This window comes from Leguminivora glycinivorella, chromosome 9, assembly GCF_023078275.1.
Source record: "Leguminivora glycinivorella isolate SPB_JAAS2020 chromosome 9, LegGlyc_1.1, whole genome shotgun sequence".
Lineage (NCBI taxonomy): Eukaryota > Metazoa > Arthropoda > Insecta > Lepidoptera > Tortricidae > Leguminivora > Leguminivora glycinivorella.
In genome coordinates, this window is record NC_062979.1 from 22,754,161 (window position 1) to 22,771,893 (window position 17,733).

At 37.0% G+C, this 17,733-nt stretch overlaps 2 protein-coding genes across 2 annotated transcripts in view; both read right to left on the bottom strand.

Annotated features, from left to right (window-relative positions):
* LOC125229918 (DCN1-like protein 4) overlaps positions 1-17,733 on the bottom strand; it is a 373,938-nt gene that overhangs the window by 123,631 nt on the left and 232,574 nt on the right. The gene's annotated exons all lie outside the window — the stretch shown is intronic.
* Positions 2,591-17,106, bottom strand: LOC125229915 (juvenile hormone esterase-like). The gene is made up of 3 exons (XM_048134857.1): positions 16,680-17,106; positions 3,164-4,491; positions 2,591-2,891 (listed from the first exon to the last, which is right to left on the bottom strand). The coding sequence occupies exons 1-3, from the start codon at positions 16,806-16,808 to the stop codon at positions 2,717-2,719; spliced, it is 1,632 nt and encodes a 543-aa protein (XP_047990814.1). The 5' UTR covers positions 16,809-17,106; the 3' UTR covers positions 2,591-2,716.

The window sequence follows — 17,733 nt, forward strand, 5'->3', positions numbered from 1 at the left end:
GAAATACTACCTATCCACCAGTGAAGAATAGCGTCCGTAGTTTCCCGAAAATTCCATCGTTCGAAGAGCGTAAAAAATGTGAGCGCAAAAATGTCGAAGTTCCTCTCCGACACTGTGTAAAGTTTATAAGCGCACCTGGGTACCCCCCTTTTAGGGAGTAACTATACGGGTGGGGCGACTGTCGAACGTGGATTATTTGGCATACGGATAACTAGAATTGCTTGTTAATAATCTATGGAATAAATGTATCTATGAAATCGTTACCTGTTAATGCAACACACATCACACGTAACATGGAGTCGAAATGACTACGAACATGTCAGTGACTTTTAGATTTAAATTTTAATGCATGTTATTTTTTAATTTATTATTCAAACACAATGTAAATTGTTAATGAATAAATAAATGAAATGAAATATGTTTGTTATTTTTCTTACTTGTACGATGTCAAGCAATATCATGTGGTTTACGATTCCGGCGGAGTACTCGCTTTTTTTTTGCAATTATTTATAAGTCACTATATTCTCAAGCGTTCTTGCATAGGGTCGATTCGACCCCACGTAGTGAAAATGTTAATGTTTTATATCTTTTCCCCTCACTAGCTCGGAAACACGTGTTTTATCCTTTAAAACCAGCGGGTAAAAACGCATTTTATCCACTAGTGGGTAGAGTAATTTGACCTTGAATAAAGTCAAATTAACTGCTTTAAAATTGATAAAAGTATTTTACTTTTCGTGTGTTAAAAATCTCGCCAGTTCAGGATTCTGTTCTCGAACCACTCGATTCGCTCGTGGTTCAACTATAGAATCCTTTCAATTGCTCGTTTTTCAATTCCACACTCGGCGTTAAAATACAACTTTGCCCCCTTGTATAACAAATAACTATTCTTACCCGTGTGTTGCAAGTAATATCATGTAGTTTATGATCCCGGTGGATTACGCAACTATTGCAAGCATACTTACATAGGGTCGAATCGACCCGACGCAGCGAACATGTCTATGTTTGGTATCTTTCTTACCCGTGTGTTGCAAGCAATGTCAGGTGGTTTATGATCCCGGTGGATTACTCCCGTTTATGCTGATGCAAGCACATTTAATTACTGGAGCTTTACGAGCTGATCTTTATTAAGCTTTCAGCACTAGTGCAGTAAACGGAGTATTGTGCGGATGAAAGAATATCCCCTTGGGAGTTTTTAAGAGTTTCGTAGGTAGGGATAATTGCAATTTGGTTTGACTTTTTCAAATTGAGAGGAGTGAAAATTACCTACTAGTTGTCGAAAGAAACTTAGAATAAAAATTAACCTAAAACGAAGTACAAAACTAAAACGAATACTTACCTAAAAATTAAAAAAAATATATTAAAACCGAAATAAATTACACATATGAAAGAAAAAGTGACCAAGTCCTCTGGTGCCTGAGGCTGGCTTATTTCGGTTTTAATTTATATACATAGTAGTGTGACTACTTTAAGACAGCACAAGTTGAAATATTTTCAATAGATTATAATTTAACTTGTGTTCATTAGAAAAAAAAAAAAATATATATTATGAAAATAAATTTAAAGTAACTACCTATGTTGTCGATGAAATTATGTAATCTTGAGAATGTAAATTAAAGGTCAGATTTCTAAGGTTATTTTTTTATTTCAGTTACTTAACTTGAGAATTATGGTCGCAAAATTTACAACAGGGGTAATATTGGGGTAATATTAGAGAGATAACAGCGAGAGAGTTTTTTAACAACTAACTTTATACACATACACACATACATACATACAATGACGCCTGTTTCCCAGAGGGGTGGGCAGAGATTACGGATTTCCATTTACTACGATCCTGACATTTCCTGACAAATCACTTTTGCTTCACACACTTTCATAACGTTTCTCATACACGCTCGTCGGTTTCGAGTACTTCTGACCTGGGTGGCTAGCCGAATGGCACAATCGCTCACGAAACGAAGCGCTAGTAGATATCTATCTCTATCGCGCTTGCGTATTGGCGCGACAGAGCCAGCGGCGTATCGCTTTCGTTTGGCGTCGGAGAAATGCCATTCGGCTACGGGGCCTGGCCTTTACTAACTTTATACCACTAACAAACACGAAAACAGATAATCTTAAAACATATATTACTGTAAAATTGTTAAACTATACTACGGTAGAAGACGAAGTATTATTATCACATGTTTTAATAAAAAAAAAAATGCATAAAAAATCAGTCAAAAATGTTAACCCACGCTGTCCCAAGTGCAAGTCCCGTCAATCAATATGTCGCGTTAACCTGTCGTGGAGATCAAGGCCTTAACTAATGAAGAAATATTTTAAATACTTTAGGTACTTTAGTTAAAAAAAAAAAATATTTTACTAGCTTTTTCCCGCAGCTTTGCTCGCATTAAATTCGAAAATTGCGGAATGTTCCATACAATCCACCCCCCATTCTAGGGAAGTGGGGGAGAGACAAAAAGCAGCCTATGTCACTCTCCATCCCTTCAACTATCTCCACTTAAAAACCACGTCCATGCGTCGCTCCGTTTTGCCGTGAAGTACACACACACTTTCCCATTTATAATATTAGTATGGATTTGTTTAAGATTGTACATACTAGAAACTTTTTATTTATTGAATAAATTTCTTTATTAAAAAAAAAATGCACTGATATCTGTATGATATATATAATTTGACTGATAGCGGAAACGTTTATCTATCACATTTTCATCATTCATATATGCGATCGCTGAGGTAAATAGCGTTTGTAAAGGTCTTCCCAGAACTGGAGATGGTCCGGTTCAGGATTGACGCATGGTTGCAGTTTCTCGCCAATGTCCAAGTAGTTTTGCTTGTCCAAAGTGAATGGTGACCACTTGACTCCTAGGCTGTCATCCGGGGTCGGGTTTCTGAAAAAGATACTCTTTAAGTTTATCTTAGTACTACAAAAGGTAATATTCAAACTGTATTAGCGTTACTCATCCGTGAAAAATAGCTTCAAATGAAGTAAATGTCAACAATGTGGGCCACAATATCGATTACAATGTTGCTGCCGTCGACTGCATTAATGCTGCAAAAGTCTAACATGATATCCCATATAAATAAGACCTTTTGGGTTCTCTTTTAAGGGGTTGGGTTCTTCTGAGAAGTGACGAGCATCTACTAAGTTGCCTAAACTTACCCAAATTTAGCAAAGTTAGTCCACAATTTAGTAACATTATCAATCATTTGGAACGTCTTAGTCCCCGGCTCTGTCCTCTTAATCCGCCCCTTGCACGGGAACAGATACGCCAGGTCGTCCACGTGACATGTCGTCTTCTTGTCCCCCACTATCTTCCAGAACCCAAACATGTTCGCCATTATATTCCTCTCCGATTTACAAGTAAACCGGTAAAAGTATAACTTGTTGGAACTAGATCCAGCGCATATTTTCTGCCATTGAATAATATCGTAAATCATTGCAGCCATTGAAAACATTCTTACTAGTTCATTTATAACATCAAAAGTCATTTTCTTGTTCTGAAAATAAAACTGTTTGATTTTCCGTCCAACTTCGAATTGGTCTACTAGCGTACAGTGCCAAGTGATTGGTCTAGGGACGTATTCTTCTAGAAATTGGTTGAATCTAGGCATTAATACGGTAAAGTCGTTTCTACAAGTCATGATAGCAGTCATTATTCCTTCGTCCTCAACGTAGCCGTTCATCACTTCGACTCCTTCATGTATCCCTCCTCGGATTCCGTCATATGAATTCCCACTCCAATACCTTTCGATATTGTCGAAATTCTTCTCGCTTACAACTGCGAAATATATTTCTGAAGAATTCTTAGCTTTGATCGCCATTGTTGTTGGTATTTGTAAATTTATCAGGGAATCAACTGGTTGGACTTTGAAGAATTCATACAATACTTTGTTATCTGATGAATGGCAACCCAACTGTCTTGCCAAAGTTAAGACTACTTCTCGTGGTTCGAACGGCATCGACCAGAAGCAAGTGCAAGTTCCGCTTTGCATGATCGCTCTGCGGAACAGTCCTTTAGTCATTGGGGACATCAAATGAAAAGACACACATACTCCACCAGCGCTGTTTCCAAATATGGTGATATTTTCGGGATCCCCTCCGAAAGCGCTAATATTTTTCCTGACCCATCTCATAGCTTGTACTTGGTCTTTCATCCCAGCATTGCCAGGCGCGTCTTCAGAATCAAGGCCAAGAAAACCTAAGACTTCCAGTCTGTAGTTAATTGTGACTAAGACAACATCATGTCTAACGAGGAATTCTGGTCCGTACATGTCATCGTTACTGCCTCCGATGGCAAAACTTCCTCCGTGGATGTAAAACATGACTGGCAGAGGTTTTTCTGGCTTTATATTTGGAGTGAAAATGTTGAGATAGAGACAGTCCTCGCTTCCCCAGGGAGTTTTGGTTATAGGGTTCATTTGGTAGCAGATTGGACCAAAATCTTTTGCGCTTCGAACGCCTGTCCATGGTTTTGGTGGTTTTGGCGCCTGCAGAAGAATATTATTTTTAACAAAACATTCAAAATGTATTTACTTAATGTCGCACAAAATAATAAAATTCACAAGTTTTACAAATGACATTCAAACAACGCATCACACACTCTGGAATATTCCAAAACCTTCAAAGATCTCTCTATACATAGTAGCACGCCGAACGAACATTTTTAACTGCCTGTCGGGGGAAATAATTCGTGTTTAAGCGAATTTTGGCATAGTTGTAGAGAATGGTGTCTTTGTTGAAAACAATATCAGTGACAGTTTAATAATTCTAAAGATACTCAGAAAGTAGATTAAAGATTCTTGCAGTTATTAACTTATTAATGAGTTGCCGGTACTTTAGTAGATTTATTAGGTCATTAAGAATTACTTCTTTTATTTTAGCTGTATCTGTATGTAATTAATAATTATAGAAATACTAGCTTCTGCTCGCGGCTTCGCTCGCGTTAAATTAGAACATTGCGGAATGCTCTATACAAACGTCCACCCCCCCTTTTTAGGAAAGTAGGGGGTTAGAAAAAAACAAAAATTTGCCTATAGACCAGGAAAAATAGCTTGACCTGGACATAATTCGATAACCGTAATTTTCTTTTTCTGTCGTATAAAGTATCATTAGTGATAGTTAAAATACAAATTATTAATCAAATTAGGGTTCTGATTCAATTTAAAAAAAAATAAAAACGAACTTTGAATATTTTTTGATTTTATAACTAAAGTATTAAATGTAATCCGGAAAAAGTGCTTGTATTATGTTGTGACACCTGCATTTCATATAAAAACATCTAATTTTTATAAATAATTCATACAGAACTATCATTTATAAAGAAGGTTTAGTAAGTTACACATTTTCAGGCGTATTTCACTAGAAAATATTGTTAACCGTAATCCTGCAATTTATTATGAATATAATATTACGTGTGTTGATAAATTATTAAAACTTATACCAATACTTTTGGCGCTTGTTCAAAATCTTAAATATTGATAATTTTAGGAAAGGAAAAATACCTAACTAAATTGAAAGATGGTAAATTTTGCCGTTAATATATTCTTAGTACTATACGAAATCAATTAAACAACAAATATGTAAGATTCATTACTTAATTGATATTTTTCTTACTTGCGCTTTAATATGAACGTTATTACCTGCAGAATAAGGTCGTGCACAGAGTAGGTATAGCTAGTATAGTAGTAGCGGGAACGGGCGGCGAGTCGTCAACACGTGTTTCATATCAAGGGCGCCGCGTTTTCAAAACGCTTCGATAACAAATATTTCACCGTCCAGTATAAGAGAGCTCCCTTATTACAAGTGACAAAAGTCATACAAATCAATTAGTCCGATAGGTCACGTTAAACTGGTCAAGTCGTTAGCTCAATAATAGTACCTATCGAGCTTGACGAGATGCTTGGATCACAACAACGTAATATGTATGAAAGCTTGCGGCGCTTAAGACTGTATTCTTTCGAGTCGTGTGTAACGTATTTTGGCGAGGCAAATTTGAAGCACAGTGCGTGTCTGTCTCACTCACTCTTACGGTAAACCTAATGAACTGTTTCACTTTCAGAGGATTTTTGAAGTAATTTGGGTAATATGACATTGTCGCGGTGAGGTCTTTCCGGTACAAATTTATCGGTGGATCTTTTCGGATTTGTGGATGATGAGCCGATGCGATGTCGCTTCATTTTGAAGTGTCGACTCTCGCGAGGGAGTTCTTAGAGGACCGCGAGGAGCGCGTGTGACTGTTGAGTTTTTGAATGATTTGAAGTTTGTGAATGATTTTATTTTGTGTGTATTTGTGTGGGCATGAGGTGTTTGTGTTGCGAGAGTCAAATCAATAATATGAGTGGTACAAATTTTATTAGGGGGCCTCATGTGTGAGAAACTCAACACTCGAATGCTGCGTAACAATGCGAGCCGAAATCGCCTAATCGGAAGTGTCCGACTTGGTATCGACTAATCTATACACGTTGTAACATGAGAAACCAGAAATCAAAACCTGGTTTCTGGTATCTAGTACCCGGTAACCGGTAACCGGTAACCAGTAACCGGTATCCGGTATCCTGTATCCTGTATCCGGTATCCGGTAACCGGTATCCGGTATCCGGTAACCGGTATCCGGTAACCGGTATCCGGTAACCGGTATCCGGTATCCGGTAACCGGTATCCGGTATCCGGTAACCGGTATCCGGTAACCGGTATCCGGTAACCGGTAACCGGTAACCGGTATCCGGTAACCGGTATCCGGTAACCGGTAACCGGTGACGGGTCTCCGGTATTCGGTGACCGGTAACCGGTAACCAGTAACCAATGACCGTTAACCGGTATCCGGTAAACGGTGACCGGTAACCGGTAGACGGTAACCGGTATCCTGTAAACGGTAGACAGTAACCGGTAACCAGCATCCGATATACGGTATCCGATATCCGGTTTCCCGTGTTCGGTTTCCCGTTTCTGGTTTGGTTTTGGTTTTAGTTTTAGTTCTGTTAGTTTAAACAAAAACAAAACTGAAAACGAAAACGGAAACCGAAACGGGAATGGAAACGAAAACCGAAATCGAAACCGAAACCGACACCGAAACCTACACCAAAACCGACACCGAAACCAAGACCAAAACCGAAACCGAAAAAAATATTTAAGTTCCTAGAAGTAAAGAGTGACAGAGATAGCACTATAATCATTTAAGTTCCTGGTAGTAAAGAGTGACAGAGATAGCACTCATGTTAGTCAAACTCGTGGTATGTGCACTTCCCGTACACAGTAAAGAGTGACAGAGATAGCACTATAATCATTTAAGTTCCTGGTAGTAAAGAGTGACAGAGATAGCACTGTAATAATAAAATTTATGTTCCTGGTAGTAAAGAGTGACAGAGATAGCACTATCATAATTAAAGTTCCTGGTAGTAAAGAGTGATAGAGATAGCACTCATGTTAGTCAAACTCGTGGTATGTGCACTTCCCGCACACAGTAAAGAGTGACAGAGATAGCACTATAATAATTTAAGGTTCTGGTAGTAAAGAGTGACAGAGATAGCACTATAACAATTTAAGTTCCTGATAGTAAAGAGTGACAGAGAATAGAGATAGTACTATAATAATTTAAGTTCCTGGTAGTAAAGAGTGACAGAGATAGCATTTTTGTTATTTAAATTTCTGTTAGTAAAGAGTGACAGAGATAGCACTATTGTTATTTAAATTTCTGTTAGTAAAGACGTAAAGAGTGACAGAGATATCACTCACGTTGGTCAAAGACGTGGTTTATGGACTACTATTTGGACCCCCCAATGTCACGCTTTTTTAATCCTTTAACATGGATTGTCACATTTAGTATGACGTAATATATGAATGACGCCTAAAGATTGAGAGGGACAGCAATATTGTTCTTCAAATTCGTGGTAGTGAGAACAGGGTGCGTAGCCGAATGGCACAAACGCTCACGAAACGAAACGCTAGTAGATATCTATCTCTATCGCTCTTGCGTATTGGCGCGACAGAGCCAGACTGCGTTTGTTGGACATGCCAGATGGCGGACGTTGTCCGAATGTAAACATCGGTTTTGTATATAGTAAACATTTAAAATTATCTAAACCTATCAAAAATAATAAGTAACTACTACAAAATGAGTCTACTTCAAACAAGTCCCGGTGAAAGTGTTATTTACTAGTGAAAAGTGCGATAATACGATAAAACCCAAAAAACTCTAGCCGAGGAAACCGTTGCCGTACCTACTGCATTCAAAAAAAGACAAAAGTGAAAGAGAAAACTGACTATTCTAGACCGAAAGTACTACAAAAATAGCCCGTAATTACAAAACAATTGCTGAAATCCTGTGCTCACCGTTTTAGTGTAATTATAGAGAAAAATAATACAGCATTAACATAATTTTTCGTAACCTAATTATAACGCCATCTAACCACGAACGGCGGAACTACATGCTACCGGTCGAAACACTAGTGAAACAGGTAAAATACACGCAAAGTACTGGCATAAGTAAGAGCGAGACAAACACAGATTACTGGAATCCGTACGCTTAAAAACCAATCTAGCGTCTTAAGCCCCGCCTACTCATTAGCGAGTCATTTGCCGTAGATTTAGGCCTACACCTGATTCACTTAATACGATACAATATAAACAAAGGCAAAAATGAATTGCAGTGCGTGTCCCAATTTAATAGAAAGCAGAGAAGAGCAGCTGAAATGCACGGCCTGTTCCCATACCTATCACTACAAGTGCCTTGGGATGGCAACAGACTTTTACACGACTAATGAGCAAATTCTAAAAATAACTTGGCGCTGTCCATCCTGCACAAACATAACAACGCGCCGTAAAAACGATAGCACCCCTGTTAGAAAAATGTTCGAATCATCTGATGCGTCTTATCTCAACGAGACATGCATGTCAATTGACGATAATCAAGGCGGCTCGTATCCTGATCGCTATGAGTTCGACCAAACTTTTTCAGGCAGCACATCGCAAACACCGCAGATAAATAATCAGAACCAGCAGATTAACAATTAAAAGTATATCGGACCTGCTAGACAGCAAACTGAGTCGTAACAATAATATCGTTCTTAACGATATGAGACTATTAATACAGTCAGAGATCAACACGGCCATTGCAAAACTTCAACAAGAATTTACGCAAAAGAACAATTCAATAACCACTGAGCAAGCACGAATTTCACAGGAAATAGAAATGACAAATAAAAAAATAGAAAACTTAGAAAACCAAAACAGAAATTTGAGCAGTCAGTTATTACAACTGAAATCTCGCCTTGATGAAAAGTCTACGATACCTACAACTAGTGATTCCTGCAACCAGAAGTCTTTTATACTATACGGAGTGGAAGAACAGTATAAAGAAACTGAAAACGAATTATGCCTCCGTGTAAACTACATCTTGAGTGATATATTAAACGTAGAAATAAATGGATTCATAGAGACTGTAAAAAGAGTGGGGAAAAAGGGAAGTCGCCGACCCCTTATTGTCCAACTGCTAAGCACCCGTATGAAAAAATACATTTTGGAAAGCGCTTACTGCTTCAAGCGCACTGGAATCGCGGTGTCTGAAGTCTTAGACAGCGAAGGATTGAAAATTCGACAGGAACTTAGAGAACACTTACGTGAAGCTCGTCAAAACGGAAATCACGCAACTATAAGAAATAATATCCTATATATAAACGGGAAAAAATACTCACCGGCCAAAGCGACACAATCCGCAGAACCTTCACAAGTTTTCACCGATACATCACATCAAGAATCGCAACATTTAAAAAACCAACAGGACAGCCAGACCCTCTCTAACGACCATACCCTAGACACCATCAATAATACATTTCGAGAATAAACATCTAATGTTCAACATCCTATTTCAAAACATGCAGAGTGTGTATAATAAGCAAGATATCTTAGAGGAATTTATACATCAGAAGAGAATATTCCAAGCTATATGCATCTCTGAATCCTGGCTCTCAACAAATAAACTAGATTTACTTCAATTCAGCGACTACAAAATAGCGGCTTCGTATTGCCGAGAAGAAAGAACCGGAGGTGGCGTCCTTATTCTGTTGCAAGAACATATAAAACATATCGAGAAGACTGACTTATCTAGTATGTCGATTGAATATGTCTTAGAAGTATGCGCGACCGAACTTCCTGATTACCAAACCTTACTTGTAACCATGTACTGGAACAAAAAGAAGAAAACACATTCTTTTATAGACTAAAACAAATATTAAAATATATTAATTTAAAATACGCTAAGAATAATGTAATAATAGGAGGGGACTTCAACATAAACATTTTAAAAAAGACTCACTAACATGTAATTTCTTAGACCTCATGCACGAATACAAATTTATCCAACACATTAAAGAACCCACACGAATAACACAATCCGCTTCTACTTGTTTGGATCTCATTTTCACAAACTTTAACAATAAAGATAATTACACTACTGTAGAAGAATTTGGCTTCTCCGATCACCTTGGCACAATCATACATATACACATGAAGGAAAAAATAACGAAACAAAACCAAGTTTGGACAACAGAAAAAAGGCTATTTAACATTTCAAACATTAATCAATTTAAACAGGCTTTAACCTCAATTAACTGGACAGAAATAATCACTACAAATAAAAATATTAACGAAAACTATGCAGCATTTAATGAATTAATTCAAAAAGTATTAAACGAACATATCCCAAAAACTAAAATTAAACTTAAACGAAGGAACGCGAAGCACTGGTTAACAGTTGGAATAAAACTATCATGTCAGAATAAAAGATTGTTAAAAATACTCGTAACAAAAACAAATAACCCCATATTGAAAAAACACTATAAACTTTACGATAAAATATTAAAAAAAGCAATAATAACATCCAAAAAATTCAATACATACACAGGATAAAAAAATCAAATAATATGGTTAGGACAATGTGGAACATAATTAATGAAAAAACAAATAAAAAACAGAAAAAAGAACCCCAAAACTTAAGTCTACAAATAAATGATAAGATAACCAGCGATCCAAAACAAGTTGCTGAATTTTTTAATGACTTTTTTGTATCAATTGGGAAATCCTCTGATAACACAGAACAAAGAAAGGGGCGACCTGTACTCCAACCCACTGAGAATACGATGTTTCTCGCCCCGGTTAACTATCAAGAAGTACATACGATTATAAAAAACTTAAAAAACAAAAACAGTTGTGGAATAGACGATCTCCCGCCGTCTTTAATACGGCAATGTGCGAACGAGCTAACTTTGCCACTGTGTTACTTAATAAATCAATCATTTATGGAAGGTACTTTCCCCGACTTATTAAAAACAGCCATAGTAAAACCGATCCATAAAAAAAACTCAAAAACGGATCCGAATAACTACCGCCCGATAGCCCTACTTTCTACAGCATCGAAAATATTCGAAAAAGCTATGTGCAACCGGATATATGCATTCTGCGAAAAGTATAAAATATTTAACGAGTCACAAAATGGCTTCCGAAAAAAACGCTCTACAACTTTAGCGGTGTTCAAGTACGTACAAGCTATCCTCGACATATTAGACTCAAAACAATATGCTATCGGCATACTACTAGACATGACTAAAGCTTACGACAAAGTCCAATACCCAATTCTATTAAATAAGCTATACGGAATCGGAGTCCGGGGAGCAGCTCATGAATGGGTTAAGTCATACTTAACTAATAGGAACCAACATGTTGAGCTCGATCATTACGACTACAAAACGGGGGAAATACAAAAAGTAAAGTCCGAAACCCAACCTATCATCTCCTCTATACCGCAAGGTAGTGTTATTGGCTGCCTCCTATTTCTTTGTTACATAAACGACCTCCCAAAAATTATACAAGATAAATCTATATTATTTGCCGACGATATCTCAATACTGACAACGGGTCAATGCACCACAGACATAAATGAAAAAATAAATAACACACTAACTAACGTAGAAAGCTGGATGCATGATCACCACCTAGAAATAAATTACCAAAAAACAAAACTAATGACCTTCTACCCCCATCAAAAAGAACCATTAGAAATAAATTGCATATACAACTCCGTTGAACTAGAAGTCATAGACTCATTTTCATTACTCGGAATCACCATAGATAAAAATATATCCTGGAAAGCACACATAAATAACATAAAAACCAAATTATCAAAATTTACTTATGCACTAGGCGAAATTAAAAGAACTACTGACATGAAAACTGCACTTTCAACATATTATGCATATGGTTACGCCTGGCTATGCTATGGAATATCCTTATGGGGAAATAGTACCGATGCTCCCTCTCTTTTCATTAAGCAAAAAAAACTCATTCGCATTATAGTAAATATTGAAGAGCCCGATAGTTGCAAGCCTTACTTCCTAGAACACAAATTACTCACCCTACCCTGCATCTACATACTAGAAACATGCAAATTTGTCCATAAATACATGGAATTTTACACAAAACGAGGAGATATACCCTCCTCACACCCATCTAGACATAACTCACGGTTAATGGCACCACCCTCTCGATTAAAACTACACTCGTCTGGCCCTTTCAAAATGTCAATAAAACTGTACAATAAATTACCTGAAGATATTAAAAAAGAAGTAAAATTTAATATATTTGTAAATAAATTAAAAAAATTACTAGTAACTAAAACATACTACTCTGTGAAAGAATACTTAAATGATCAACTATAATAGATAATAATAAGCATGTTATAGTGGTTACCTAGTGTAAAACAAAAATTTTAGTTTAAGTTAGTACAAGTTACTTTTAAGAATTGCCATGCCCTTACGGGGCTCATGTATGAAACTTTTACTGTATAAGACCCAATGTACTACATGAAAGCAAATAAATTACTTGATTACTTGATTACTTGTTTCGTTTTCGTTTCGCGTCGGAGAAATGGCATTCGGCTACGGGGCCTGAACAGAGACAGCACTATGTATCGCGCGGCCGCCGACTACGCAAGTCGCCGCGTAATTATAATAACCGTTCGGCTCCTTTTTAGATCGTGTACAGTCAACAACACAGCTGGCAAGACAAAGTGCCAAAAATATGTATAGAGTATTTTATTTCCTGTACAAGTGTTGGTACTTGGTACATTAAGGTATGTGTATACATATATTTGGCACTTTATCTGTATTCACAGCTGAGTTGCTGACTGTACCAATAACGATCAACTATGAACTTTTGTGGTTTGTTTTAAATAGTTCTATGCAGATATAGATTAGAATACCTATTCTATCGGTACTTTTTGTATAGGTTATTATAATAACTGGACAAAATAATTATAATTAGTGCCGGCGCACTCCGCGATCACGATTCTTTCGCCGAGCTACAAGGCCTTGATATATAGGATGTATTATTTTATCAGCAACAAAAATATGTGATGATATTGAATTAAGGCAAAACAAGACATATAAACGCTCTCCATTATTTCCTCCCTGGTTTATGAAGCTAGAACAATGATTTTTAACACATACGAAATTCGTACACTGTAATAAAGTGATGATACTATAAATATACTCGACATTCAAAGTCGATAATCTAGTGACGTGAGAAGTTATTGATATAACAGAATTTTGCACAAAATAGGCTCACCCTTTGATGTTGAAAATGCCGCCACTCTATAAAACAAACAGACCGCACACGAGCAGCCGACATTAAATTCTATTGCACGGCGCGAAGGTCGAAAGCCGCGCCCGCACCTGGGCGTAGGTAGCGAGATCGGGTGCACGTGCGCTTACCTTTGAAATCGCCGACACACAGGTGTCGCCGTTCGCCCTCTCTTTTCATTTATGTTTCTGTTTCAATCGGTTAGCCGTTTGCCGGCCGGCAATAAAGGTTGTTTTTTTAACCGACTTCAAAAAAAGTAGGAGGTTCTCAATTCGACTGAATGTTTTTTAGGGTTCCGTAGTCAACTAGGAATCCTTATAGTTTCCCCTGTCTGTCTGTCTGTCCGTCCGTCCGCGGATAATCTCAGTAACCGTAAGCACTAGAAAGCTGAAATTTGGTACCAATGTATCAATCACGCCAACAAAGTGCAAAAATAAAAAATGGAAAAAAATGTTTTATTAGGGTACCCCCCTACATGTAAAGTGGGGGCTGATTTTTTTTTTTTATTCCAACCCCAACGTATGATATATTGTTGGATAGGTATTTAAAAAAAACCGGCCAAGAGCGTGACGGGCCACGCTCAGTGTAGGGTTCCGTAGTTGTCCGTATTTTTCTCAAAAATTACGGAACCTATCAAGTTCAAAACAATTTTCCTAGAAAGTCTTTATAAAGTTCTACTTTTGTGATTTTTTTCATATTTTTTAAACATATGGTTCAAAAGTTAGAGGGGGGGGGGGGACGCACTTTTTTTTCCTTTAGGAGCGATTATTTCCGAAAATATTAATATTATCAAAAAATGATCTTTGTAAACCCTTATTCATTTTTAAATACCTATCCAACAATATATCACACGTTGGGGTTGGAATGAAAAAAAATATCAGCCCCCACTTTACATGTAGGGGGGGGTACCCTAATAAAACATTTTTTTCCATTTTTTATTTTTGCACTTTGTCGGCGTGATTGATATACATATTGGTACCAAATTTCAGCTTTCTAGTGCTAACGGTTACTGAGATTATCCGCGGACGGACGGACGGACGGACGGACGGACGGACGGACGGACGGACGGACGGACGGACGGACGGACGGACGGACAGACAGACATGGCGAAACTATAAGGGTTCCTAGTTGACTACGGAACCCTAAAAATGAATAAGGGTTTACTTTTACTAAGATCGTTTTTAGGGTTCCGTAGTCAACTAGGAACCCTTATAGTTTCGCCATGTCTGTCTGTCCGTCCGTCCGTCCGTCCGTCCGTCCGTCCGTCCGCGGATAATCTCAGTAACCGTTAGCACTAGAAAGCTGAAATTTAGTACCAATATGTATATCAATCACGCCCACAAAGTGCAAAAATAAAAAATGGAAAAAAATGTTTTATTAGGTACCCCCCCTACATGTAAAGTGGGGGCTGATATTTTTTTTCATTCTAACCCCAACATGTGATATATTGTTGGATAGGTATTTAAAAATGAATAAGGGTTTACTAAGATCGTTTTTTGATAATATTAATATTTTCGGAAATAATCGCTCCTAAAGAAAAAAAAAAAAAAAAATGCGTCCCCCCCTCTAACTTTTGAACCATATGTTTAAAAAATATGAAAAAAATCACAAAAGTAGAACTTTATAAAGACTTTCTAGGAAAATTGTTTTGAACTTGATAGGTTCAGTAGTTTTTGAGAAAATACTGAAAACTACGGAACCCTACACTGAGCGTGGCCCGACACGCTCTTGGCCGGTTTTTGATCATATTAATATTTTCGGAAATAATCGCTCCTAAAGGAAAAAAAGTGCGTCCCCCCCCTCTATATTTTGAACCTTATGTTTAAAAAAATATGAAAAAAGATCAAAAAAGTAGAACTTTATAAAGACTTTCTAGGAAAATTGTTTTGAGAAAAATACGATAAACTACGGAACCCTACACTGAGCGTGGACCGACACGCTCTTGGCCGGTTTTTTTGTTACTCGATATCTCCGAGAATCGTGGACCGATTTTCAAATTATTTTTTTAATCGAACGGGTATAACCCCGAGATGGTCCTATTGGCACCAAGTCCCAGGCGGCGCGGCGCGCGCCACGCCGCCGCCACGCCGCCTGGGGCGCGTCTTACGTCCTTCCTATACAAAATGTACTGAGGAGACGATTTTTGAATTACACTCAGGTGGCGTGGCGCGGACGTCCGTCCGCGCCCCGAGACACGCGACGCTCTGGTGTGGCCGGTACCTTACGTCCCTAACCTATTAACCGATCCGCCGCGGTGACGCGGCCGGTGCGCGGCGCGCTCTCCCAGGCCCGCGCCCCGCGCGCTCCCCCGCCCCGCGACAGCCGCTCTACGACAACTTTGCACCCTTTTAAATTACTGACATTTACAGTTTCTTAAGCGCGACCTTCACAGTATTAATTTTGATAAAATCATGATTATAGTACACAAAAACCTGGTCTTAAGCAAAAAAATCTCAGTTACAATTTATACCTACTGAGAAATTCATGTTTATTTAAGCGTTAAAAATATATGTTTAAGATCGGTGTTAAATGTCTATATATACTTAATACAATGCAAATTGATATATATATCATGGTCACCATTTTTACCTACCTAGATATTCACATTAAATGAAAACGGTAAAAAAAAGTACACAATCAGATTTATTTTCTGTGTAATATCGCTAATAACTGATCGCATCTGAGTGCACCACAAAGTTAATCTAACAAAGTTTTCGGTTAACTATTTTGCTGTTAGCGAAAAGTGGGATAATGTACTTTATCTCATGATTTTTATAAGATATGAATACGATCGTCTTTTTTTTTATCTATGTACATAATTACTATTTGATGCTTAATAATAATACCCAATAAAATATCAAAAAGGACGAGTTATTGAATTATGTCCAGGGTACCTTACTTTTACTCCACTACTATGTCACTCTCCATCCCTTCAACTATCTCCACTTAAAAAATCACATCAATTCGTAGCTCCGTTTTGCCGTGAAAGACGGACAAACAAACAGACACACACACTTTCCTATTTTGTATGTATGTATAACTTTACCTTGAACCTCAAGTCTCCCAATGGCGGCTCAGCATACGGTATTCCCTTGAAACTATAAAAAGAACCACCATATTCATTTCTCTCATGAGTACCCTCTAAAATGCCTTCATTTACACTCACTTTTACCATTTTTATTATAAACCTCTATTTGTTAATATTGTTCTCTAAATTTACATAAATATACCTAATATTTATTTTATTTATTATAACTTGTTTGTAAATATCGAAATTATTTCTTAAGACACAGTTGAACCAACAACGGTCAAAGTTATAGTGATACTACGAAAACGTTAATATATGCATATTCAGTGCTAATATTTGCATTGAATACTTTCGTCCTGATTACATTAACATATATCGTTAAGTCAGTCGACATTTGATAATTATTCTTGAGTATAATAAACAGAGACTTTGAACGGACGGTCATAATTCATAATTCATAATTCATAATTCATAATTCATATAATTTATTGCATTCATGTTCATTACATATACAGGTGGTAAAGATACAATAAGTCGGTACATGATACCCTGTTAGGGCGTTGCAATTACCTTAAAAACTAATTGTAGCTATTTACAAGTTATAAACAGAACTACATTAATCATTACACAATAAAAGAAGCAAAATATGTGATAATAATAATGTGGTAAAAATAAGAACATGTCAGTCAATAATTATCTTCGTCATCATGAAAGCTCAACTATTAAATAATTAAATTAAGTTAAATTAAATATGATAAAAAAAAATAAAAAAAATAAAAATATTTATAAAAAATAAAAAGAGTTAAATTACATTGATCATTTATTTATTTATTCTAGTGTTCTATCTGATAAAAATTCCTCGATTGTATAATATGCCTTTCGTATTAACAATGATCTAAGTTTGTTTATAAATGGTTGTATTTTTTGTTCACTTGTTATGGTTTTTGGTAATTGATTGTAAATTATCACAGATCTATAGTGGGGGCTATCTCGAAACATTTCTAAGTTTGGTTTTGCTGGTAACAATAGTTTGTCTTGTCTTCGGGCACTTTTAACATGGTCGTACAAAGTA

What these genes read in the sequence shown, in the direction of transcription:
- LOC125229915 (XM_048134857.1), bottom strand. Translation starts at nt 16,808, where the DNA reads ATGGTAAAAGTGAGTGTAAATGAAGGCATTTTAGAGGGTACTCATGAG. An exon ending in TGGGAGACTTGAGGTTCAAG is followed by an intron (nt 4,492 to 16,679) that starts GTAAAGTTATAC and finishes ATTCTTCTGCAG; the next exon opens with GCGCCAAAACCACCAAAACC. An exon ending in ACTAACTTTGCTAAATTTGG is followed by an intron (nt 2,892 to 3,163) that starts GTAAGTTTAGGC and finishes TATCTTTTTCAG; the next exon opens with AAACCCGACCCCGGATGACA.